Below are 26,177 nucleotides of genomic sequence, written 5' to 3' on the forward strand. Positions count from 1 at the left end.
TCACGAAAACATCGAGCATCTCCGTCGGTGAGATGGAATCTAATACCAAAAATGACCAGACAGCTTCTCAAGCAACAAAGGTATACCATACGACATTGACAAGACTGCAAATGGGAAATTATATGTACAGTCGGTGAAGACAAATAAAAAAATAATAAATTCTGGGATTTTACGTGCCAAAACAATGACATGGTTATGATGCACACCATAGCGGCCGCCATCGAAATGCGGCCGCTGCGGGCGGGCAATCGAGCCTGCGACCTCATGCTTAGCATCGCAATGAAATAGCCGCATATTCCATCGCGGCGGGCACAGTGGCTGAAGACGTACAAGCAAGACAACCTCAAAAAATAATGTGTTTAATTCACACGCCCAATACGCTGAAGGCGCCTGTGAAGTGAGCAGATTATCAGGAACGAGAAAAGTTCTGAGTGGAAGACGCAATCGAAGTAGGAAGTCGTCATTGTACGTGAGGTAGAACGCGATCAGCGTTAAGTCGTTCGGATTTGTGTTTTTATCTAAACTTAATAAGCTTTTATACGGTGTAACTTGCCGAACCAAATAAATTGATAGCATCAGGAAACATGGCAGCCCTCATTGTAGCAAATGTCGCCCTTAGCCTTCACTGCGAGGTTTGAGCGAAAAATACAGATTTCTTTTTTTCTAGACCGCGTTGCCCTAAGCAGAGTGGAAGCACGTTAACACTTAAATACGACGTCAGGAGGAAGTTTGCCTTCCGAGGTTTCGGGCTAGGGTGACCCTGACACCTGCTGGCCCCTGCACCTGGGGATCTACAAGTGACAATCTTACAACTTGTCCTAAGGGGCCCGGCGCCTGTGTCTGTGGTGGACAGTCGACATCCCTTCTGGCTGTGTCCTGGTACTAAGGATATAATACGCAAGATGCTTGTGGAGGTCAAACTAAAGCCGAATGTCCGGAGGACTTTACCGTTTGTGTAACAGACAAGGGGCTCTATAACGTAAAACTATTCCAATATGTTTCTATTCCAATCTCCTGACGTCAAATTTGCGTAACCACCGACGCAAGCACAGGGCGGTCACCCACAGGGTTGTCTGTACAGACCAATCAAACACTCTCCTCGTTCATAGGAGGTCACATTTGTTTGCTTGAAAAACGAATAACATGGCCTACACTGAGCGGCTTGTCGTATCTAATTGGCTGACAAGAGGCGAGGAGAACGCTCAAGTGGAGAGGGATCCACTGGGGCAGAGCCAGTGCACTGAAAATCGATAACCGGATGAAGAGGGTGGTGCCGGCGTCTGTGATTGGTCGGCTTTCCCTTACTTAGCTTGTGATGGCTGGTCGAAAATCGCGGCGGCATGCAACGGAAGCTTAAGAATGACGCTAAAACTGACCCTCAGCAAAGAAGAGTTGGCCGAATGAGGTGGCAAACGTGCCGAAAGTGCTCGAAAACGTTACACGGCCACGCAAGAAGTTTTATTATACGCAAATACACCCAAGCTCTCCGGCAGGTGCGAGTAGCCAGCGTCTCAGCGATCGGCGGCAGCCATCTTTTATTCCTTTCGGAACGGGGCAGCCAGCGGCTATTCCGAAAAAAATTCAGTTTTGTTCGGCATATTAATGCATGTTTATCGCGTGCACGTCACCTTGACGCGGTGAGTTTCTGCGGTTTTGTGACGTCGCGTGACAGGCAGGTGAAGTGGGTGCAGCCCGAAAACTTTTTACCAATAGCCGAGGGCTAATGGCGAAAAGGGGTCGAATCAGAAATAACTGTTTTTCTTTTTTCCGTCAAATCATGCATAATCAGTGTGTACACATCATATCAGATGGGGAGCTATCGTGGTTTTCGTGACGTCGCGTGACAAACAGGTGAAGTGGGGGTGGTCGAAAAAAGTTTTTGACCAATCGTGGAGGGCTGATAGGAGAATTGGAATAGAAAAGTTTGGAATAGTTTTACGTTATAGCGCCCAAGCACACGAATTCATTGCTGCAGTACCGGCATCAAACAGGGCTGCATGCATTTATTTGATCCCTTTTGCTATATTTTTGTACATATGTTTCCGAGCAAGTCTTCAAGAAAAAGAAGACAAAAACTGTAAAAGCTCAAGAGCGAGTGGGCTTTGCGTCGGGCATGCTGCTTGCGCTTACAGCGCCACTACTAGGGCTAAAAACCAAACCTTTAGTATGCGAAGGAGAAAACAAGAGAATGAGCAAAGAACGAAACAATTAGGAAACAAAAATATTAATAAGTAGTTCTTGAGGTTCCTTAACGCTGTAATGACCCAGACAAAGTAATAAATAATGAAACGCAAGCTTTCACACACAACACGTTAACTTTAGGTGAAATGTACCGGACAAATGAACTGATTTCGATGCCGCGTTTATTTTGGCGCATTATTTCCATGGTAAAGCGCTCCGTCCACGCTTAAGGCCTTAGTGGTACGCGCATCTGGACGCAACCTGAAAAATAAGATAAAATTGGCCGTGTCTCTGCATGCTTCGCTTCAAATGACGTCAATGTGCGTAACCGCGCTGTTGCTACAAAAGTACACCACACAGACGTCAGTGGCGGTCTCACATCAAAGCCATTGTAGAGTAGTTTTGATCCCGTAATGCAAATGATCATATTCGCAGACAGAACATCGCGACTATACGCAAGTTCTTGAACGCTCAGCTCGAATTTTAAAAACAAGGTACATCGTACGTGTCTTATATAAGTGTTTTAAGGTTGCTCACTCTTCTATTCAATGAATATATCTTGTCGAACAAAAAATGCTGCATTTTCAACTCTGCAGACACGTAGCACCTGTACTCGTCTGCTGTGTGCAAACGACTACAGACTGTCTGCTGTAGGATCACTATTCTCCGCTCCATACATAGCAGTCGACGCTGTGGAGACTAGAGAGACTTCTTGCGGTGGGGGCTACGCACTCGGATATAGCTCGATGTTCTTTCTACCGCAGTTGTGCGAAATTAGTTTTTTATATAGGCTCAGTGTTGAAGGAGACAGGGTTTAACTATTCATTAGAAACGAACACACTGTGCTATACCACTGCTAATGCGTTGTTTTAGATCATTTTTATTATTGTTGCCCTTTTCGGGCTTTTTATTTGCGACCCGTGGCGAGGAGCCTCACGTGCATGCTCGCGCCAGCGAACGCTGTTGGCGCGCAGCGAAGCGTGGACGGAACGCCGCGGAGTGATCACTTTTCGTGACCGAACTTCTTGCGCAGCTTCCACAGCGTTTACTGCTATGTATGAAACGGAGTATAGATCGTCGCACCTTAGCCGCCTGGCCTGGTTTCTGCAAACGTGTATTTTCTGGTTGGCAAAAAAATGCGCCGGCCAGCCAAAGAAACCCTTAAAGAATTAGTTTACTTGCCTAACTGCAGCGCAGATGCTTATGGTGGACAGCTAAACTGATTACATTAATAATCTTTTCTTCATGAAAGCTCGCGTCGCCGTTGTTGTGCTGGAAAAAAAATTCGTAAAGGCAATCGTCTGAAATATGTTGCATTTTCAGATACTTCCTCCGCATTAATGGCTTCCACTAAAGAGCAATGATCTGTACTAGACAACATAGAAAACGCTGGTGAAAGTGGATGACAGGAAACAATAGGATAATGTGCTATGTCAATTCAGCCACGTGTGGTTTGTAGGGACGTGCGATTATTCCAAATTTCGAATACGGGTCAAATAGTATTTGCTATATTCCCTCTGCTCTGCCTAACATTTAGATGGTCAAGCGATCCACTACACAGCTTCCTTATGTGATATTCTCCTTATTCAGCTGAACTCAATTTTGACCATACTTATTCGTTGAGCTCAAACAATATTTTCTACAGAATATCTGCCCACACTGTCATGGAAATATTCTTGATGATTATGTTTGTAATTGGCTTTAGTGGTCACTGCCACATGATCTTTTGTTGCTCCAGAGATCACATTTGTCTCATTTTTCACTTTGTACCTCCTCCTGCCATATTAATTTGTGTTGGCCATTGGGCCTAATGAAGTCGCCGTTTTCGGCAGCTTCTATTCTAACGCCAAGGAGATGTGCGCCTTACTTTTTAATACAAAATTATATTTAAAAATGGCAATGGGGTATTCTAATCATATTGAATTCGAGAAATCTCGAATTTAATACGAATAGAATACCCAATAATGTCCCTTTAATAGTGAATTCATTAATAAAGGGACACTAAAGGCAAATAACAAGTCAAGCTAAAGTTATACATCTGTGCTCGAGAACGTCTACGGCGTCAATTTTATCGCGAAGAGAGATTTAGTAATCTATAAATTAACGTAAGTTCAGCACACTATATATTAGACTCCCCTCGGTCATTGAACTACTATATTGATGACAAAGGCACTACTAATTATAATTCTGTCACTAGTATTCAACCATTCGCAATAAAGAGATCATTGTATTGCATCATAAGAGGAAATAAAGTGCTACCTGTCCAGTTCTATTTGATATGTAGAAAAGGGGTGCAATGCAAAAGGATATAAAGTTGGGCGAGTTGGTAGGTCGTCCTGTCTTCTCATCCTGTCTTCTTCTAACCTGTGTGTGTTACAATGCAATCCATCGCGCTACAATGCAAGAAAAATGGCGTAATTTCACCCGAAAGGCGAAGCATCGATCGCGATAGCAAAATAGTAGACAGTTATACGAAGTAACGATTGTAGTTTTATCGGCTGTATAAGCTTGGAAGCATTCGCTTGCTGAATTAGTAAGCATGGTGTCAGCGCGCACAGGCAAACATGAACACACCGCACTCAATGACCGCGGACACTCACAGTCAAAACGCTGGCGTGAGCAAGTGCGCAGCAGCAGCGAGCGAAGCGACCTTCGTGGTGTCCATCGCTTCAACGCAAACAGCGGCGAGAAACCAGCACGCACAAAGGTATGAGCCGTCTGCAGATCGCTCTCAAGCCACGCAAAGAACCCAGCTGTTGGCGGAGTAAACACCGACTCCCCCTCCCCGTTCTTCTCGCGTCGCCTCCTCACTTTCCTCCATTTCGCGCACGAGATTGAGCAGCGATCGTCCGTTCCCTTGAGCGCAGTCGCGAAGTACGCAGTTGCTGCCGGAGCCCAACGACGTCCTCCTCCTTCCCTCCCCTCCCTCCTTTCGCGTGACGGAAGACAGTGCGTTTGCTCTCCGCTTTACTTATTGGAGTGCGCCATAGTGAGCCGCGATCGTCGGCTTCTCTCGCCTGCTTTCACTCGCACATACGGCATACGGCGCGCGGCGACGGTGTTATCACCCTTGGACTTTATAGGGAACATCCCGGCGATGGCGACGCCGACGGCGACAGCATAAATGCGCTTGGACTGTCCATATAATTCCATACAAGTTCTTGTGAAAGCTTAGTCAAAGCAATTTATCATTTGGCCAGTTTCATCATGCTTACATTCCTTTGGAAAAATGTCTAAAAATTTTTACATATATTTGCATTACTTTAAAACAATCTCTCGACGAACTTGTTTAACGAACTGTCGCTGCCGATTTGGGACGGTTTGGTGATTAGCGCCGGTCTCAGAGGTAAAATTCAATTAAGCAGCTTCGTAATCAGACTCATTGCTCTTATGTGAGTCCGATAAATCGCCGCGGGAGAAAAGATATTCGCGAGAAATGCCACCCATAGCGGAAGGAAAGAGATTAGCAAGGAGCGTCACGTGACAATTTTGAAGCCTAGTAATAAAAATATATATATTGTCGCGAGACAGAAGTCTGTCGCATTAGGCCAGCATCGATGAAGAAGGCATAGAGGTGGTTCCTCGCCATATTTTTTTTTCTTTTCAGTATTCCTATCAACGCAAGGCTGACTATAGTATTGATCACTGCTTTATCTCATGTATTCACAGTTTATTTTTCATCTTGGGTTACACATTCATTTACCTTTTTTGTGTTATTTATTTATTAACTAATTCATTTTATTTTTTCAATCATATTACCACCCGATTCGCGGCCTATCCCCTATTGGCCTCGAGCTCCACCACTGCAAAAGCTGGCGCCACCGTCGGCGTGACGTGCTAGGAGGGATCACGTGGACATAGCGGCCGCGTCGGCTGCTTCGAGCGCGCCGAAGCGAGCTGAAAACGAGAGTTTAAATTCCCTCGTACGCTGCGGTCCTCATTTAGTGGCGAGATTTTCCCGCTTCGAGTGTCTCCTTTACAACGCTTGAAAGCACTACAATAGGTAGTGCCTGCCTTTGAAGGCGCACAACATGGTAGGCTACTGCTCGGTGCCACAATGCCGGACGCACGCAACGGAGCACGGTGTCAGCCTTATTCACACGTAGCCGCAGGACAATAAGCTGTGTGAAGCTTCGCTCGCGAAACACAAAACCGGCAAACAGTCATCGGCTACAACTCGGGTATGCAGCAAGCACAGACGCGAGGAAGATTTCTGCTACGTCGCCCGGTCTGCGATGTTCTGAAAATGTGCACTGAGACGCTCGCCCGAGTCCGCTGCCCGACTAATGTCATGACGGTTTGGTCTATAAACTTGTCGATGCTATAGAAACTGGCAAGTTCAGTGGAGTGGAAAGACAGCGGTAAGAAGCACATTTAAAAAAAGCATGGCATATGGTCATGTTTGTGTTATGAATTAATGCACTGGATTACAAAAAATAGAGCAGCGGGGAATTGCACGCGGAGAACACCGATAAACATACAGTGCGACGCAACTCGAGAAATAGTATTGAAAGGTCGAAGAATTTAGAAGAAATAAACGATTGAATCGTCGCGACGGCACATCACAGTTCCCGTAGGCGTCGAAGTCTCTACAATGAAATTATTTTTGAACAGCTCTGATAGCGCCCACGCAACAATGGTTGCTTGTATACTGTCAAATTCTCATATTCTGCGGCCTAAAGTTCATGGCGCGGTGCGAGAACGTGCGCGCGGAGAAAGCGAAACAGTGCGCGGACAAGCATGCAGACGCGCACTCGGTCGCTGCGAATCTGCGCGATCGCTGCATTGAAGCTTCATTCTATTACGATACATTTAGTGATACAAACACTATAAAAACATATTTCAGATAGTTTGCTCTCAGCGTTTACCTACCTTTCACGCAAGAAGCCGGTTCGGGAGACTCCATCGCGGCGACCGCGCGCAGTGGCGTTCACTGTACGTATACGGTAAAGAGATAGCGTCTATAAACGATTGTGTGCTTTTAGTTTGCCCAAGATTATTGTTTAGAAAGTATGAAACTTCTCTCGTTTCGAAAGTACTCACAGAAATGTCCGGGAGAGCTCGCGCGTGGTGTTTTCAGTGAGCGCTGACAGCAAAACCTATGAGGAGCGCGTCACGTGATCCCTCATAATACGCCAGCGAGGCGCTTCCGATAGATGGCGACTCCGTAACTCCTCGCCGCCAATAGTGGATTTGTGCCATTAATTGAGGCTTCATCATCATCATCATCATCATCATCATCATCATTGGCTGCTGAGACTCCTGTGCTACTCGCCTTACTTGTAAATATTTGTAAATATAAGTTTTTTGTGTAACATTTCCGGTGGAGGTGCTGGGTAAGCTGCCTGTTCATCACCATCATCCCAGCACGGAACTCCGAAGTGGCCGCCGCGCTGTTTCCTCGGCGATGGCCACTGAAGCACCCACCGCGCCGGAGCTTACAGCGCCGCAGACGTCCCCGCCGTCTGTCATGTTATCGATTCCAAAATATCCAGGCACCTTCTGTGGCACAGATGACGTCGCTGTTGAAGATTGTATTTCATGGTACGAGCGTGTCATCGAACAGAACAGGTGCGACGATACCCTTTGGCTGGCAAAAGTGATATTTTATCTTAGGAGAACTGCACGCGTCTGGTACGAGACGCATGAGCACGATCTCACCAGCTGGGACCTAACCAAAGAAAAATTGAACGACTTCTTCGGCAAGCCCTTGGGTCGTCAGCTAGCCGCTAAAAAAGAACTTGGCTCTCAGGCGCAGTCATTCTCTGACACTGCCCGCCCACTCACTGAACTTCTCGAGAAAGATACGCCTTTCTCATGGGGCCGTAGCGTTTTCTGCATTTTCTGCGCTTATACGCCTTCTCACAACTTCTCTGTTGGCGCACTTCGACCCTTCTGCTCCTACGGAAGTTCGGACAGATGCCAGTGGATCGGAGCCGTCATTGCCCAGCACCAGCATGGTCGTGATTGCGTCATAGCTTATACGCTAGCCGCCTGCTATCTGCCCCAGAGCGCAATTATTCAATTACCGAGCGTGAATGCCGTGCCCTTGTTTGGGCCATCTCCAAATTTCGGCCGCACCTCTTTGGGCGTCCATTCACGGTAGTGACTGACCACCATACGCTCTGCTGGCTTTCCTCGTTGAAAGATCCTACAGGCGGTCTTGGACGCTGGGCTTTGCGGTTGCAAGAGGTCTCGTTTTCCGCCGTGCACAAGTCTGGCCAACTACATCAGGACGCCAACTGCCTGTCCCGATATCCCGTTGATCCGCCCGACAACACCAACCCTGACACCGATGCTTGTGTTCTTTCTATCTCGGACTTTCTTCATGTCGGCGACGAACAACGGCGTGATCCGGCGTCACGTTCCATCATCGACCGTCTCAGCTCCGGGGCTTCTGACGAGTCGCTCCGGATGTTTACCTTACAAAGTGGAACTTTATACCGCCACAATGTATACCCCGAAGGCCCTGAGCACTTGCTGGTAGTACCCTCCCACATGCGTTCCACTGTCCTCCAGCAGCTTCACGGCGAACCCACAGCAGGTCCCCTTGGTGTAATGCGCACTTATGATCGTATGCGGCGTCATTGCTTTTGACATGGGCTTTATCGCTCCGTGCAGAAATATGTTGGCAGCTGCGAGCTGTTTCAACTACGCAAAAGGCCACCGACGCTTCCTGCCGGCCTTCAGCCTATCGATGTCCAAGTAGAGCCGTTCTTCCGCGTCGGCCTTGATCTGATCGGACCTTTACCTACATCAGCATGAGGCAACAAATGGGTCGCTGTCGCGACAGACTGTGCCTCGCGCTACGCTATTACACGTGCGCTTCCAACCAGCTGTGCTACCGATATTGCCGCCTTCCTTCTGCGTGATGTGATTCTGCATCACGGAGCTCCTCGTCAGCTGCTCACCGATCGCGGTCCTTACTTCTTGTCCCGTGTGATTGATGACCTCCTCCGCTGATATTCCACAAAACGCAAGGTCACCACCGCTTATCATCCTCAGACAAACGGCCTCACCGAACGACCGAATCGCACCATAACCGACATGATCTCCATGTACATTGGCGCCGACCCCGCGACTGGGATGTTACATTACCCTATGTTACATTCGCCTATAATACGTCACGCCACGATAATGCAGATGGTTCTCCATTTTATCTTCTTTTTGGACGTGAACGGACACTCCCCATGGATACATTACTCCCTTCCGCTCCACAACAACCATCGGAGCACGCACAAGATATGCCATCGCAAGGGCGAACGCTGCACGTCATATCGCGCGGGCATCACAGAAGTTGCGTTACGACTGTCTTCATAAGGATGTATATTACACTCCAGGATCCTTTGTGCTCCTCTGGTCGCCAACTCGACGAGTTGGTCTATCAGCGAAGCTTCTACCACTTTACCATGGTCCTTATCGCGTTCTGCGCCAAGTTACCAACGTGACGTATGAGATTGCACCAGCAAAGCCAACGCTGCCTCCTACGCCGGTCCAGACTGATGTAGTTCACGTTGCTCAGCTCAAGCTGTATAATGCGTCTGTTCATGCTGCACTCTAGCCTACACGGATGGTGCGAGTGTTTTCGCCTGTGCGGTAACGCCGCGAGACAGAAGAAGTCTGTCTCATTAGGTCAGCATCGATGAAGAAGTAGAGGTGACTCCTCGCCATATTGGCTGCTGTGACTCCTGTGCTGCTCGCCTTACTTGTAAATATTTACAAATATACGTTTTTTTGTGTGAAACAATATAAAGGAAAAAGACCTTCACGACGTGATAGACATGAGGCAATTTTTAACCGCTGAGCGCACGGAGAGTATATGAAGAAGTAGAGCGTAGGAGCAGGTGGCGAGTGGCGATCGTGGCGCGGGCGTCGCTTAAAGCTACCATGAACAAAACAATGCTTCACAAGAGCAAATCCGTCAATAGGCGCAGAAGAGTGTAAGGGACTGCTTCGGAGGAGGTTGCCTTGCCGAGGCTAGCTGCATGACGTCATCATCCTTTGCCACCGTCTCATGTCTTTTTCCTTCTTCCAAGACGCCATGATTGCGAGAGCACGCTTGGTACTGAAAGCGGTCGCGACTGTCAGTGACGGCAACATGGTGTCCGTTGGGGAGCTGCTCAAGAATTCACCTACAAGCGGAAAGAGGAACAAAAGTAGAGAAATCAAAACTGCTGTTTTCAAACCACCGGGCGGTGCAGTAAGTGGGGGAACTCTGCAAAAGCTGTAAAATGAGCCTTCGCGCACATCGGTCACCCATCATCGACGCTTTATAGAGCCACTACTCCGAAGCGATAGAGGAAGGTGTAAAACAGGTTGGTGCTACTTCTTACGCAGTTACGCGCATGATTATTAATGGCTGAACTGCATGGTAAACGAAAGGAAGTGTGCGTTTATGGCTTCCATAACGTTGTATCGTCGCTGGCACCAAAACCCCAGCGTATTCTGACCTTGGTATAGGCTCCAAGTTAGATGAGACTAGAAATGATTGCATCAGGATGAAACTGACCTAAGGTTTTACAGCTTTAAGTTTAAGCATAATTTCGTGAACCTGGGGACGAAGAGTGAAGAAGGTTAGGAGTAACACGGCTACAATCGAGAAGAATATGGCAATCTCGAGGGTTGAATTCATTGGTAAGCACAACCCTATGAAATAAACAGACATGAAAGCGACTGAAGCACTTAGGAGTGAATTTTCCGAAACTATTTCTTAACTATCAAGCTAACTTCAAACAGCACTTTGTTTCACGGACGCCTCAGTGCGTCTGTGTTGCTTGCTTTGAAACATGTGGACATTTTCATTCTTTCTAGTAATACTATAGAGCTTGCGTTGGGTAGAATATTGGGCAATATTGGGAAAACCTCCACTAATTGATAATATTAATTCCCAGTATATTTCGATTTCGCACATGCATCTTCAACATATCTTACTTTTATATTTAATAAATCATTTAGAGTTATAGACGAGTGCACATTTCCCACTCGACCACTGCACTGTTTTCGAAAGGCGTTGTTGCGCGAAACTCAATTGCTTTCTTTTACTCACACATGTATTGTAAACTAGACAAAAGGTCATGAGCAGACAGCGTTTTCTTCAGTTTTACAATGCCTTGGACAAAGTATGCCATAAGTTACTCTTCTTTAAGCTTAGTAAACTGAACCTGAACCTTCACCTTTTTTCAGGGCTAGAGAGAACACTTTCTTCTCAACCTGCCATAGCTCGTTTAATGAAACGCTCACTTCTCTCCACTGCTCTCCAAAAATTTGTTTTAGACCCCTTTCTTGTTATAAGACATAATAATAGCTTACACAAAAAAAATATTCAAACATATATCTTTTTGACAATGAGCGTCATCATCAGTGATACTCATACTCAAATCCTGCAGGATGATACTAAAGGTTTTTCTAACTCGTATGACACATCGTTAGTGCAACTAAACCCAACTAAGTGTAAAACTATACGTGTTACTCTTAACAAACTTCCTCCTTCAGCCTATTGCCTTAACAATACTGCCTTCGATTCTTGTAACCTCTTACAGATGCTTAGGCGTCAACATAACCTCGACACTTTCCTGGCCCTTACATATCAGCAACGTAGTCAACAATGCTGACCACATGCTAGGTTATATTCGCCGAAACATTCCAAGGTGTGCAATACTCGTCGTCGTGGTCGTCAAAACGGCACCGCCGGCGCAAGTCAGGAGTTCATGGCAATGATGATGATAAGCCTTAAACATTACACGTACTCGGGATGGATGATTCGCCATGAAAGAAGCTGTTGGCAGAAAAGAAGGTCGAAAACATCGACGGCGCACTGTCAACAACGACGTCGTAAAAACGTCACGATACCTTCTAAAGCTTATAGCTTTTTTTGGCTCTTTCGAACGTTCTAGTGGTCAGTGGTTGACGGCTGGAACGTTGGTGGTTGGAAATTACAGGTCGGAGTTTGGAACAAAGACACCGATTCGACGGGCACGCGCGTTCGCGTTACGGGGCGCGTTCGTTGCCGACATCCAACTGTCACAGACAGCTCTTTCAGACGTACGTGCTGTCCATACAGACTACCGCTAGAGATGTGCTGGTTAACAATCTGTTATGTATACGTAATTACACCATAATTAAAACATGAAACGCTGCCAACATGTATCATCACGGCAGCAAGTAGATGTTGTCAAGAGCCCCATCCCTTTCCTAAAGCGAATAGATTTTTTGAAGCGTTCGGCTATTCACATACGTTTGTCGATGTTGTTGTTTTTTTTTTACATAGCAGCTCGCACGATTTCAACCAACGAAGTGCCCCCGATGTATGAGCGCTGAAAATACACAGGAAAGAAAATTCTGTCGAACAAATCTCGTAGATGGCACTGCATTACTTTTCTCGTGATATTCGTTGTGAATTTATGGTCACTGAGAAGGATAATCCACAGCTGGTGCCCACGTAACGAATCATCATCATCATCATCATCATCATCATCATCAGCCTGGTTACGCCCACTGCAGGGCAAAGGCCTCTCCCATACTTCTTCAACTAACCCGGTCATGTACTAATTGTGGCCATGTCGTCCCTGCAAACTTCCTAATCTAATCCGCCCACCTAACTTTCTGCCGCCCCCTGCTGCGCTTCCCTTCCCTTGGAATCCAGTCAGTAACCCTTAATGACTATCGGTTATCTTCTCTCCTCATTACATGTCTTGCCCATGCCACCCCCCCCCCCCCCCCCATTTCTTTTTCTTGATTTCAACTAAGATGTCATCAACTGGCGTTTGTTCCGTCACCCAATCCGCTCTTTTCATATCCCTTAACGTTACACCCATCATTCCTCTTTCCATAGCTCATTGCGTCGTTCTCAATTTCAGTAGAACCCTTTTCGTAAGCCTCCAGGTTTCTGCCCCGTACCTGAGTACTCGTAAGACACAGCTGTTATACACTTTTCTCTTTAGGGATAATGGCAACCTTCTGTTCATGATCTGAGAATGCCTGCCAAACGCACCCCAGCCCATTCTTATTCTTTTGGTTATTTCAGTCTCATGATCCGGATCCGTGGTCACTACCTGACCTAAGTAGATGTATTCCCTTACCACTTCCAGTGCCTCGCTACCTATCGTAAACTGCTGTTATCTTCCGAGACTGTTAAACGTTACTTTATTTTTCTGCAGATTAAATTTTATACCCACTCTTCTGCTTTACCTCTCCAGGTCAGTGAGCATGCATTGCAATTGGTCCCCTGAGTTACTAAGCAAAGCAATATCATCAGCGAATCGCAAGTTACTAAGGTATTCTCTAGTAACTCTTATCCCCAGTTCTTCCCATCCAGGTCTCTGAATACCTCCTGTAAACACGCTGTGAATAGCATTGGAGAGATCGTATCTCCCTGCCTGACTCCTTTCTTTATTGGGATTTTATTGCTTTCTTTATGGAGGACTACGGTGGCTGTGGAGCCGCTATACATATCATTCAGTATTTTTACATACTGCTCGTCTACACCCTGATTCCGTAATGCCTCCATGACTGCTGAGGTTTCGACAGAATCAAACGCTTTCTCGTGATCAATGAAAGCTATATATAAGGGTTGGTTATATTCCGCACATTTCTCTATCACCTGATTGGTAGTGTGAATATGGTCTATTGTTGAGAAGCCTTTACGTAATCCTGCCTGGTCCTTTGGTTGACGGAAGTCTAAGGTGTTCCTGATTCTATTTACAGTTACCTTAGTAAATACTTTGTAGGCAACGGACAGTAAGCTGATCGGTCTATAATTTTTCAAGTCTTTGGCGTCCCCTTTCTTATGGATTAGGATTATGTTAGCATTCTTCCAAGATTCCGGTACGCTCGAGGTTATGAGGCATAGCGTATACAGGGTGGCCAGTTTCTCTAGAACAGTCTGACCACCATCCTTCAACAAATCTGCTGTTACCTGATCCTCCCCAGCTGCGTTCCCCCTTTGCATAGCTCCTAAGGCTTTCTTTACTTCTTCTGGCGTTACATGTGGGATTTCGAATTCCTCTAGACTATTCTCTCTTCCATTATCGTCGGGGGTGCCACTAGTACTGTATAAATCTCTATAGAACTCCTCAGCCACTTCAACGATCTCATCCATATTAGTAATGATATCGCCGGCTTTGTCTCTTAACGCATACATCTGATTCTTGTCTATTCCTACTTTCTTCTTCACTGCTTTTAGGCTTCCTCCGTTCCTGAGAGCATGTTCAATTCTATCCATATTATGCTTCCTTATGTCAGCTGTCTTACGCTTGTTGATTAAGTTGGAAAGTTCTGCCAGTTCTATTCTATCTGTTGGCTTACAGGCTTTCATAACGAGTCGCAGAGGTTGAAAAGCGAGAAGCCTTTTACGCAGCAGCTTGCGAAAGGATGCGGGCGTACCGTGAATGCCAATCGTACTTACTTTCAGTTAATGCATTACTCTTCAACCGCAACTTCTATAGCGCTATCATCGCATCACGCGAAACCAGTGGAGCGGCTATTGGTAGCGAGTGGGTTCCGACACACACCTCTACCACTGTGTTCCCAGTGTCCACACTATTCCCGATTGGTTTCCTCCAAATAAACTTCTCGGACACTAATTTACCGGGCACGGACATTTTGTATCATACCTTCATAGGTTCAACCTCCGCGCTTCTAACTTGTGCACGTGTGGCATTGTGTGCATTTGGAGCACATATAACACAACGCGCTGAAATACGTGTTCTTTCTATGATACCTTTTTCTTTTTATAACTTATTCAGGCTTGCCTCCGACTTTTTCTTTTCACTAATTGGCTTTTTTATAAATTTTATTTGGGATAGCATCGGCTTCCTCTGTTCATTAATTTTTATTGGTTTTTATGCCTGCTGTACCTTACTGGTAGTGCGGGCTTCCCCAGTTTATGTTTATTAATTTTTACTTTTGGGGACACACAAAGCAACTTCTACCCCACATCATCCTCGCTATACATGCTACATTCTTGGTCATTTTCCTGCAGTAGGTGAGCAGAATTAATTGAGGAACTAGCACACAAGCAAGCAAGCAAGCAAAGAAGACTGCCGTATCCACTGAGGGAGAATGTGAGAGTTGGAGTAATCGCTGAAGTCTGCCCATTTTATTATCATATTTTCTTTTGTCGGTAACAGCAGCATGTACCCTTCCGCGTCTTTGGCGGCCACCATCAAATTGAGTCGATCCTTTCTCCACCCGCTGCGCGGACTGATCTGCTATGGTGTTCTTCGGCGGGGCACAAGGTCGCGGGTCTGCGTCCTGGCCGCAGCGACCGCATTCCGGTAGGGCACACTGCAACAGCGTTGGTGTACTTAGATTTAGGTGTATGCTAAAGAACTGCACATCGGAGTCGAGAAGTAACTCCAAGAGGCACCAACATCCCCTTAGATACAATATAAAAATAAATGGAAAAAAAATCAAGGAGCAGAAATAGTCAAGAACCCTCTACTACGGAATTTCTTATAGGCAGCATGTTGCTCTTAGACGTTGAATACATTGGCCCTTTCATAATTTCCCTTCTTATATCAGGTTTCTATTTCAGAAATCGTAACAGGCCTCATGTATGCCGGGTGTTTCTGCGAAGTCATTAAGCAGTTTAAAAAAGAAAGAAGTTACGCGTGGTAGATAGCGCAATTTTATTCCTAGAGCTGCATTGCTCAAATACGACAAAAAGTCCCAGATGACCTTTTTAACTAATTACCTTACGCTGCATATTGCAGTTTAAGATTCTAGTCTGGGAGATCGCAAGGGGGATTCAACCAATTTTCAAGATGATACCAGATTCGAGATAATGATTCCCGAACTTTCTGAAGAATTACATTGGAGGTCCAGTTGCTTTCGTCTTTCAATGCATTAAACGGCTTAAATTCTCTAAAACCCGCGTTAAAACTAGATACGCAGAGAAGAATGACATACAAATTGCGCTGTTTCTGCCCAAGTTTCTACCCCAGTGAAGTTCATAACACAGTGTTTTGTTAAAAAGTAACTGGAACCACAACACATTTTTATTGCAAGTTTGATGGTACATATCTCGAAAATGATATCATCCACTAAATTATTTTCCAGTGATAATCCTTGCAGTCTCAGCGGCTACAATGCGCAAATTGCAACGTTTGCCAAAAGGTAATTGGTTGAAAACCTAATTAATTATTTCTTTTTAATTAGACAATTATGCATTCTTATTTCTCCTGAATATAATACCCGCCGCCTTGAGTATAGACCAGCTCAAGTGCTACAGTGGTGCTATCAGCCACAGGTTATCTTTAATAATTAGTTAAGGTCTTCGCCGAAACTCCAGGTAGATGTATACACATCATTTGTTCTTTTCCTTATGAAATGTGGGCTTCTAAGCTTTAGTTTAAAAGTTCGAAAAGATTTTTCATCACTCGCACCTTGTCCCCCACCATTCAATGTTTTCATCCTATTCATTAGTGCACGTAGTTTCCGTTTCGCTAGAGAAAGCGTCTCAGCTGTTCCTTCATATCTTTGCGCCATCTCTGCATCTGTGATATGCAGAGTAATCGGTGTTGCTTAAAGCACGATTATCGTATCTGGAACAAAAAACTATACGCTGCCTGGTTGCTTCGCGTTTTGTTCGTCTACAGCTCTCGAGTCTTGTACAAGTGCCAGTGAACTTGCGACGGACGCGACAACAACTCCGGCGGATCAACAGCGCCATAAGGCAATCGTGGCGAACCGCAATTTCGGGGGGGAGCGAGTGAGAAAACAAAAGTGAGCCAGACGCCGGGCAATTCAAGTGCGAATACCGGCAGAACCTATGAGAGGGAGGGAGTAAGTATCCCGAGCAAAGAGTAGCTCGGCGCTGTCAAACAGAGAGAGCATGCACCCTTCTCGCGCAGCATTGGTTGTGACTTTATGGCGACGTTTGCTGCGAGAATACTAGAGCTTTCTCGTCTACGTCTACGGCTCATAGGGGGAACAGAGTGCGCCACTAAGGGAGGATGCGAGTCGTGTGAAGCCGCGCGTTCCTTTATCGCTACAAGACGTGCTACTCTTGCTGCTGCTGCCTGCACATGTCCGGAAGCTGTCGGCGGCGTTCCATAACTGCACAGACCATAAAGATAGGAAGGCTGGGTAAAGCAAGAAGGCCATAAGTAGACAATGAACGACCATATAGACCACGTTGCAGGAACATCTCCCTCCTCTCTGCCACGCTTATCAGATCCGGGAAGATTCACTTTTGCTTCTCTCGTTGATCTCCTTACCGCCAGGAGTGTATATATGGTTTCCCCAGCGGGGGTGCCTGTCACAACTCGAAAGCTCGACGCATCTTAAACATTGCAAGGGTATCCCCGCTAGTGCTAACCTCAACGCTCAACATGAAGCTCCTGCTCGCATGCGCTCTCTTCGTCTGCTCGGCAGTGTTCACATCGGCTCGTCAGTCAGCCATATGCTGTGAGTAGCGTGCTCCGGATGAAAGTGAATTGTCGTTTTCTGCATGTATTGCGCACGTACAATGAGGACTGCCGAGCCTCGCGGCTTTCAAGTTTTATCTCCTGCGGTTCCTGCGCATGCTTTCGAGCATATGCAAGAACGCTAGATATTGCTGAAAATTGCTGATGCGTCTTCATTACTGCCACAACCCCTTCCCCCTTGAGCATGCACTTCTGCACTATTCAACTTCGTCAAGAAGTGCGACTACTACCGGAATATAGCGTACAAGCACTGGCTATAGAACCCACCACTCAAGCATTGCCAACGGTGTGCTATTTCCTGGGGACTTTTGCAGATTGACTGCCGTTTCGCAGTGTCAGAGGTCACGTCACATCTGAGCCGAATGATTAAGCCGACTTAAGGATCTAGTTTTACAGCATTTCGCGCTGCAAAATACTGTTCTTTCTATTTTTTATCCTCTAAGCGAGATACTTCAACCTGCCCGTTTTTAGGAATCGCACCTACTTCACAGCGCGTGTGGAAGCTTTTTGAGAGAAAGGCAAAGAGGTTGGCCTATAAGGTACAGCAACTCTCGCTTGGCGAAAGCCTCATTGAAGTAATGTAAAGCGAACTTATATTCTTCACAAAACTCCTTTGTACACCCAGAGAAAGCCCCGCTGCCGATCATCCGCGTGGCTCAGATACGTAAAATAAATGATAAAGAAAAGAGAAGCAGGTCAAATGAAGCAGGTGGCAGTCGTGGGAATTACGCTGACAAAGAAACAAAAGCAAATAACAATATAGAAAGATGTAAAAATAAAAGAAAAAGAATACGCAGATCTAACGCATATCTCGGAATCCATGCAAAGCGAAGCTTTTGTGCGACGGTTGATCGGATGCTTTAAATTTGCCCATTTCTTTCCTGTGTCTGTGACGTAAAGGAAAGTGATGCGGGCGGGCACGTGCTCTCGCGCATGCGTGCTACGCGATACGACACACGCGGCGATCATCTCAAAATAGCTAGTTGGCGTTGGCACGTTTGAAGCACACGTGCGAGTGTGGCTTAATGGTTGGAGCTTTCGGTTCTGTGCCGGAACACCGAGGTTCGGTCCCGCCATCGGTCGAGTAATGTCTTTTTGTTAAGCATGATTTATTTGGTAAGACAACAGCAGCCAGCGGCCGTTGTCGGGAAAGTCCGGGAGGGCTCGCAAAGCTTCGCTTCGAAATGGAAGGAAACCGAAATAGTGATATGTATGCACGTGCGTGAAGACGCACGAAACTGCCACAATGTGCAGCTTCAAGATGCAGCTCAATAGAGTTTCAGAGACGCCCTTTGTTTCACCACGATCTGTCACTTCAAGTCTCTGCTTCCTATGTGTGTACACCTCTCTTGTTTGTATGTGCAGCACAGTGTCGTAAAGCATAACTGGGAATTTTCGCCCGCGCATCTCTTACCGTCTTGGAGAACTGTGACACATTGACTATTCAAGCAAATGTGAACAGCTAGAGCCTCCATATGTATGCCATTCTTTGTACATATGTATTTTTTTTTTCATTTTGAGGCCGTTACTTAAACTCTATAGTATTTGCCTCCAGAAGCGCCTATCTCAGTCAATTTATGGAATTGAACCGCGTAGGCATTAATACTGTAGGCGTGACAAGTTTCCACCCACAAATGTTACTATTCGATGCGTGCTAACTTTCTCTTTTCTGGACGTAGTTGCGTCCGAGGACCAAGTCAAGGAACAGGCGGCTTGCGTGCGTGACCAAGCTGGAGAGGTAAGTGCCGGAAGGGTCAATTCCCTCATCGGTGCTCGCGCTAACAGAGCAGCAAAACATTTCGCATTCGTGTTCATCCCTGTGATGACGCGTGTTACAACCACGAAATTTTATTAGGCTTCCCCCGTGGCTTCGGGACAGTAGGTGCAGTATGCATTGTGCCGAATAGAGCCCTCCCACTGCTCCATCATCCGACTGTAGCCTTCTTCGAATCTTGAAAATCATAGTTGCTCCGCACTTCCATGTTTGTTCGGAGCATCTTTAGAGTGACACTAAATAGGAATATTAGACTTAAATTAGTAAATAACCGTTCCTGCAGTAGCGAAATTGGCACGTACCCCGAGAGGAGGCTTGGTAAGCCAGAAGAAACGCAAGACCCAAGGACGGGTAACGAACGACGCCACCCTGATTTTCCCGCACGAGCTCGCTGTAATGTCATGAATTTTGACGACTGCTTTTGACCTGTTACTTTCTTTGTCTGTTTATAAAGGACTGCATTGCATAATGGAGGAACCAGAGGCTCAAGTTAGCAAGTCTGAAGATCTCTTTCTGAAAACGGACTAATAGGAGCATGTATTTTGGGAAGTTACACATATTTAACGGCACTGAGGTTTCCGCGAGCATTTAAATAAGAAAAAGAAGAAGGGGGCGGTTCGTTTTTTTTTTTTTCAGTGGAAAGAGCACACCATAACAGGACGTCAGAAAGGGACAGACAACGGTGCTGAGGCAGTGGTCCCTTTCTCACGGCTCACTATTTTGCTCTGTTTTCGCTCAAGTCATAAAACAACCAGCACAAATGCGAAAGCTTCTGCGATTCGGTTTTCTTTTTTTTTTTTCGTTCAGTAACAATAAACCATGTCTCGTAAAATGCGAAATTGAAGTTTTCAAAGAGCACGTCACCAGTCCAACACGGTTTAGTGTAGCTCTCTTTAGTGTTACTCGCTGTAAGGTCCGTGCTTAATTCTTATACCTTTACTCTATCCACAGTTTAATGACCGCCTGGATCTCGCCGTCAACAACCTTGGCTGCACGGACGACGTATGTGCCGTCAAGAAGCTGTGCACCTTTGTGAGCACGGTGAGATGGCGGGCTCTTCGAGTTTTGGCATGATGCAGAGGCTTCTAAAGCCTCCAATTTAACAACACATGCGACACTAGAAATCCCCTACGGCTAACTTTCGGCACAGCCTGTGTCATATATGTTTTTCATTCAGATGCAGACACTCTCGGAAAGAAATGCGGTAACTAAAGGCTGATAATGATGCTGCATGGCTGACGGTGCAGAAGGATAACTAATTCTACTATTCGATTTTGCCCGTTCGTGTGCAAGATATCATCGTGGGTTCAACGTGGAGACGTGCGGGCTACTATCTTCGTTCTAAACTGCAGCTTACCTTGAGTTTTCGCTAAGAGCAAGGAGATTGTCGTGTGTTACGCGGCATATACCTAAAATGACTAGACACTGCACTATGGAAGCGATGGACACCGGTTTCTCTCGTTGTGGTTGTTCGCGCGGAGAACGGAGCAACTCCGTCCTGAAATCTCCCATTTTTCGCTTGCCTGTCATTTATATCCACGATCTATTAACATATCAGGTCTCTGTTTTCAGTAGTTTCTTTTCTTTCTCGCCTTGATTTTTAACCAACCCGGTTCCCCTCACCGACTTATTTTGCTTTGAGATCATCTTTGGTGGCATCTTGTCACCGATTCTCGTACCGAATCCTCTGTTTGCGCGCATGTACGCTTCTTTTTTTTTTCTTGATGCGCTTCTCATCTTCAGCACTTGGTCAAAGACGCACACAACAGGTCAAATGCCGAAACCCAACAAGAATTTTTTTGGTCTCTCGTTTCAGGACCGGGCCCTCACGGCACTCTTTACGGTAAGTGGGTATACTGAAAGTTCAAAGATATTTTGACGGGATAAAAAAAGAATAAAAGGTAGAGTACAACTTTCAGCAATATATTTATTATCTTGGCATCCACATTTACTCTGTGCATTCCAGTTTTCCCTTGTGTGAATCATGTTTCAATGCAACATGATAATTGTAAATACCAAATTTACTTCAATTTAGGCTTGCCAGCGAATGCCGTGACGATGTTAGCAGCAGCTGAAATGACCTTCTCGTGCCTAGTACGCAGTATCGTACTGAAGCATTCCTACAGCGATAAGCAACTATTGTCATGATTTTGTTTCTTCAGGATCACAAGTACTCATGTAGTGCATTTACCATGCCTTCACTTTACTACAGCGTCTATCTTCGGCGCAGCATTTTCTCCCGCGCTAGCAGTAGCAGCGGGACAGTATGGCCTTTAGGTCTAATATTGTCTGGGGACGCCGTGATCGTTAAAAGACACCAGGGCCAACAGTATAATACAGTGATAATTTTCTTCAGATTAACTTACCCTTTCATCGTCCGCCGCGCCGGCCAGCCAAATTTCAATATACAGAAGCGTTACGTTTTGGCCGAGTTGGCTGTACATGCTTCTCTAGAGACTTATGCGCTCAAAAAGACAGGACCTCAAACTAAGAAGGGACATGTTGTGCGTCCCTTCTTAGTTCGACGGCCTGTCTTTGTGCGCGCATAAGTCTCTGAAGATTCATTATACATTACAGATCACCACATCATCCTAAAGTAAAAAATAGCAGTAAGGATCGTTTTGCAAAGGAATGGCCGTAAAACTGTTACGTTGCTGCAATCCTGGCACTTGGAATGTTACCAACTCTACTAAATTTGGAAATAATAGGTGCACATGAATAAAAAAAAATGTTCTTGAGATGTGCAGAAGCGAAGTGACGAGCGCTCAACTTGCTGGCAAAGCGATCACGTTAGGTTTCTAGTGAAAACAGAATCGGGACAGAGCTGATGGAAAGAACATGAAACAAACAGTCGTGTTCCCAGCAACTGTTTTTCCAAAAAAACACTACGAAGTCGGTGCTGAATAAAGCCAAGAAAGACAGAAAAAGACTAGAAAAGACTAGAATAGGCATCAAGCTAACTTCAATGATCTGAATTTCTAATTAACCTGGTGCAAAGACTGCGTTTCTGGTTGCATATAGTACCGTTCACGTATCTCGCTTGATGAAAACGCTTACCGCTGTTATGCTATCTGCCACGCAGCGGCCGGAGAAGACATTTTTGCGCAGCCTATCTCTTCGCTGCTCCGCTGCCGCCGCACTTGTGGGGACACCCGCCGTAGCTTTGCCGGTCCAAGCGGCTTTTCCGGCTGCGGCCTTGCCAGCGGCAGCAGTGCCGGTCGCAGCCGTTGGCCCATCCTTCCTGGCTCCCACGTCGTATGTCTGGGGCGCAAAGGGGTTCGGAGCTAGAGCGTTTGGTGCAAAGGCGTTTGGTTCAAGGGCGTTTGGTGCGAGGGCTTTTGGCCTCGGAGCCTACGGCGCTGGTGCTTATGGCGTTGGTGCTTACGGCCCTGGTGCTTATGGCCCTGGTGCTTACGGCGCTGGTGCTTACGGCCCTGGTGCTTACGGCGTCTGGTAACAAGTTCGACCGACGAACGCGAGGACCTGAATATGTACGTATACTCTATTTTTAGGCGTGGTTTGGGCGTGTTTATTTGAAATAAAATTTCAGATACCTGAGATATTTTTTCTTATAACCGACTCAGGGTGATATTGGACGAAATAATGTGACGAAAAGAAAGTGGGAAAGCCAGCTAGGTGGAGCGAGTGCTTTCAGGTGAGAAACTAGGGGGCGACAGAGAATTGGAACGCGAGAGACGGAGAGGTTAACCGAAAGACAAACATGCAGCTGGCTACTCTGCAATGGGAGAAGAGTAAGGAGAGATGAAAAACTTGAAAAGAAAGCGAAGAAAGTAAGCCTTTGCACAAAATAAAGTGTGCTGGATCGTCGAAGGTACTTAATGCAAGGCACTATTCTGGTTAAGCTTGTGTACGGTGGATTATATATTGCTCTAAAAAGTTCCATTGGAAAATAGAAAACTTGCTAAAGACCTGAGCATCGCATTTAAGTGCAGCGAGAAAGTCACGCCTTGCAGCTCGGCGTTAAGAAGTGACGGGAAAAGAGAAACGACCGATGAGATAACCAGGATTGCTCCCGGTTTTTGGCTCCCCTGGCTACCCTAAACAAACGAGTCAAGGTGATCAATAAGGGAAATAGAAGGTTCTGAATGCGCGGACTGGCGCATCAGATGCTGTCCTCGCAGTACGAAAAGTATGTTGGTCCATCTCTCTGCCGTAAAACGTACAGCTATCTCTCCTATAGTTTTCCACACAGAACAGTCCCGAAGACGGTAAATTTATCAGATTGAGTACTCTGCGAAATGATACAGCAATAAAATTAACGACATGCACACTGGGACTATAACAGTTATCCTTCTTGTTGATTCTACATAGAGGAGAGCCAAACAATGTGTAAAAAAATTGTTGAAGAAAAGCGGTGAAGCAGTAGCACAACTCGCTGAGGGTAAGAAGTCAACAAGAAGCTTACAGGATGCATATAAGGCATTAGCGTTGTGCCGAGTAATCAGAATACGTCCTGACCTACTGTCCGTAACTGACTTAACCCGAAAGGGCTTAAGTGCACCTCGGGCTTACGGGTTAAGCCCTTGGTGCAGATCGTGCACTGGAAAATGAAGCCACCTCTTAAAATGTAAGTGTCGAGAGAGCAATAACGGAACACTTTAATTAGTTTCATTAAGCATGAAGCAAGCAGTCTGTCTTAAACCTAGCCTAATTTCACGCCTGCCCAGTCCATGATGGAGTCACCGCTAGCAGGAGACTAGGGAACGCCGCGGTGGCTCAATGGCTATGGTGATCTGATGCTGAGCACGAGGTCGCGAGTTCGATTCCAAGTCGCGGCACTTTTATGGGGCCGGAATGCAAAAAAACTCGTGTGGTCTGAATGCGCATTAAAGCACCCACGCGGGGAACTCGCCGGCGGCGTCCCTCATATAGTCCACTTCGCAACTTCAGGTCATATAAGAGTGCGACTTAATTTCACAGCTAATTCAGGTTGCTGTAGACGAATTCTCTCATTTCGCACATACCGAAAGTTTGCTTAGCTATGTTTACTATCAACTTTTTAAGCGCAACTCTTGGGTGCCCGTTCCTGCGGCGAGCGTCGGCGTCGGCGGCGTAACCAAGCGAACAAGCGCAGCGAAAGATGAAAGAGCGAACGCGGAGCGTGAGATGAAAGACGCGAACCGTGAACAGCGGAAGCCAACGAGAGTGGCTCAGTGACCTTCAGTGACATGCGCGCGGGGAACTGGTGTCATGCGGACCCTCCCGACCGTTCGAAGCGTACAAGTATCTGGTCTCAGCCGGACCACTCCTTTCGTACTATCCTCTGCTCGCGTCAGCTCTCGCTCGCGCTTGTTTGGTTTACTTGGTTCGGTCTCGTTCGCACTTGTTTCGATTGTCATGGTTTGCGATTGTTTTGTAATCTCGCCCTACGGGCGACGCGAATTGTGTAGTACTTTCTAGAAGCCACGCGGCACCAGTGATTGCATTGGAACATTCGACGAGTCATGTATAAAAGCTGACGCGCGGGACCCGCAGACCACACTTTCGACGATTACCGACTCTGCTACATGTTTGTCTCAAATTCTTTGCGTAAATATATCGCGAAATGAAAACGCGTGCAGAGCTGCGCTCAAATTTCGCATTAGGGAGTATCGTAATCGTCGGCTAATTTTTTTCTTTTTCTTTTTTCAGTTCACAATCCCAAGAGAATTGAATGTCAGCGTCTGCATGATGGAAAGCCACAAGCTTTCTGAAGAACTCAAAGCAACGAGATACTGTATTGAGGTCCTAATAAATATTTTATTGTATCAAAGTGCGCCCATTTGCGCTTCTTTTCCCTGCAGTACGTTTCTGTATCCAATGCACGTCAAGACGTAGATGACATAAAATAAGGATATTTGGTTTCTGAGCCAAACTATACTATCGCAGAAGCTGCGGCCACTGAATGCTATATTATGAACAGAGAAAGTACTCAAAGATCGTTTTACAAGTACATAATACATTTTTTAAATACCATATTTGCCATTGAAATGTGTATTACACATGGAATAAGAGTCCATTTCAATGCCTTTCGACAGCAGACGGGCAGAAGATTTCGGTCACAAACGCACCCGGCAACCGTTAACGCAGGTGGCGAAGAAACGCGACACAGCGCCGCTACCGACCACATCATCTAAACCCATTTTCATCACCAAGCTATCGCGTGACAGCACGTGCCTCTCAAAGTGCTAGCTGGCCTCGCATCTTGGTTGTGCGGGAGCGAGTGTACTTAGGGGATAAAGTCTGAGCACGAGAACGGTAGAAAGAAAAAAAAAACGTTTTTAAAACAGGAGAAAGAGTGCAAGAAACTAGTTTCTTTTAATTAAATTAATGATGCGTTTAACGGCCTATATTTGTTGGAGTGAGGATATTTAATTAGCTTTCGTAGTTTCGTCGCTTAAATCCGTAGAGCAGACAGCCGGTGACCGGCGCATCTGTACTGGTATAGTACAGGTACGTGTACGCCGACGCGTTATGTGTTGCGCCATGCATAGGTGACGAGGTCGTTTTTGTGAGCCGGAACTGTCCGGGAGACTTCGAAAAAAAGAAAATCGTATTTACTATAAAAAATTTTCCACTATTTTCATTCCAAATATTCACATTCAGCGCCGAAGCAGGATATGCTGTGAATATGGCACTTTATACACCTTTAATGGAGCTCGGTAAGGTGTCGCGAGCGGACAGAAAAACAAGGAATAAGCGCCCGTCTACCAACTACACTTCCAGCAATGCAGCAGTACGCTAGAAAGAGAAACAGAGAGAACAAAATACTCTTGCCGTAACGCAGATACTTC

The 26,177-nt window shown here is 46.1% G+C and overlaps 1 protein-coding gene across 1 annotated transcript; it reads left to right on the top strand.

The window, feature by feature from the left end:
• Positions 1-17,430: 17,430 nt before the first annotated feature.
• Positions 17,431-25,159, top strand: LOC142584967 (uncharacterized). Its single transcript, XM_075695361.1, has 6 exons — positions 17,431-17,589; positions 19,289-19,347; positions 20,335-20,424; positions 21,200-21,226; positions 22,466-22,874; positions 25,036-25,159. The coding sequence occupies exons 1-5, from the start codon at positions 17,514-17,516 to the stop codon at positions 22,838-22,840; spliced, it is 627 nt and encodes a 208-aa protein (XP_075551476.1). The 5' UTR covers positions 17,431-17,513; the 3' UTR covers positions 22,841-22,874; positions 25,036-25,159.
• Positions 25,160-26,177: the final 1,018 nt, after the last annotated feature.

This window comes from Dermacentor variabilis, chromosome 1, assembly GCF_050947875.1.
Source record: "Dermacentor variabilis isolate Ectoservices chromosome 1, ASM5094787v1, whole genome shotgun sequence".
NCBI lineage: Eukaryota > Metazoa > Arthropoda > Arachnida > Ixodida > Ixodidae > Dermacentor > Dermacentor variabilis.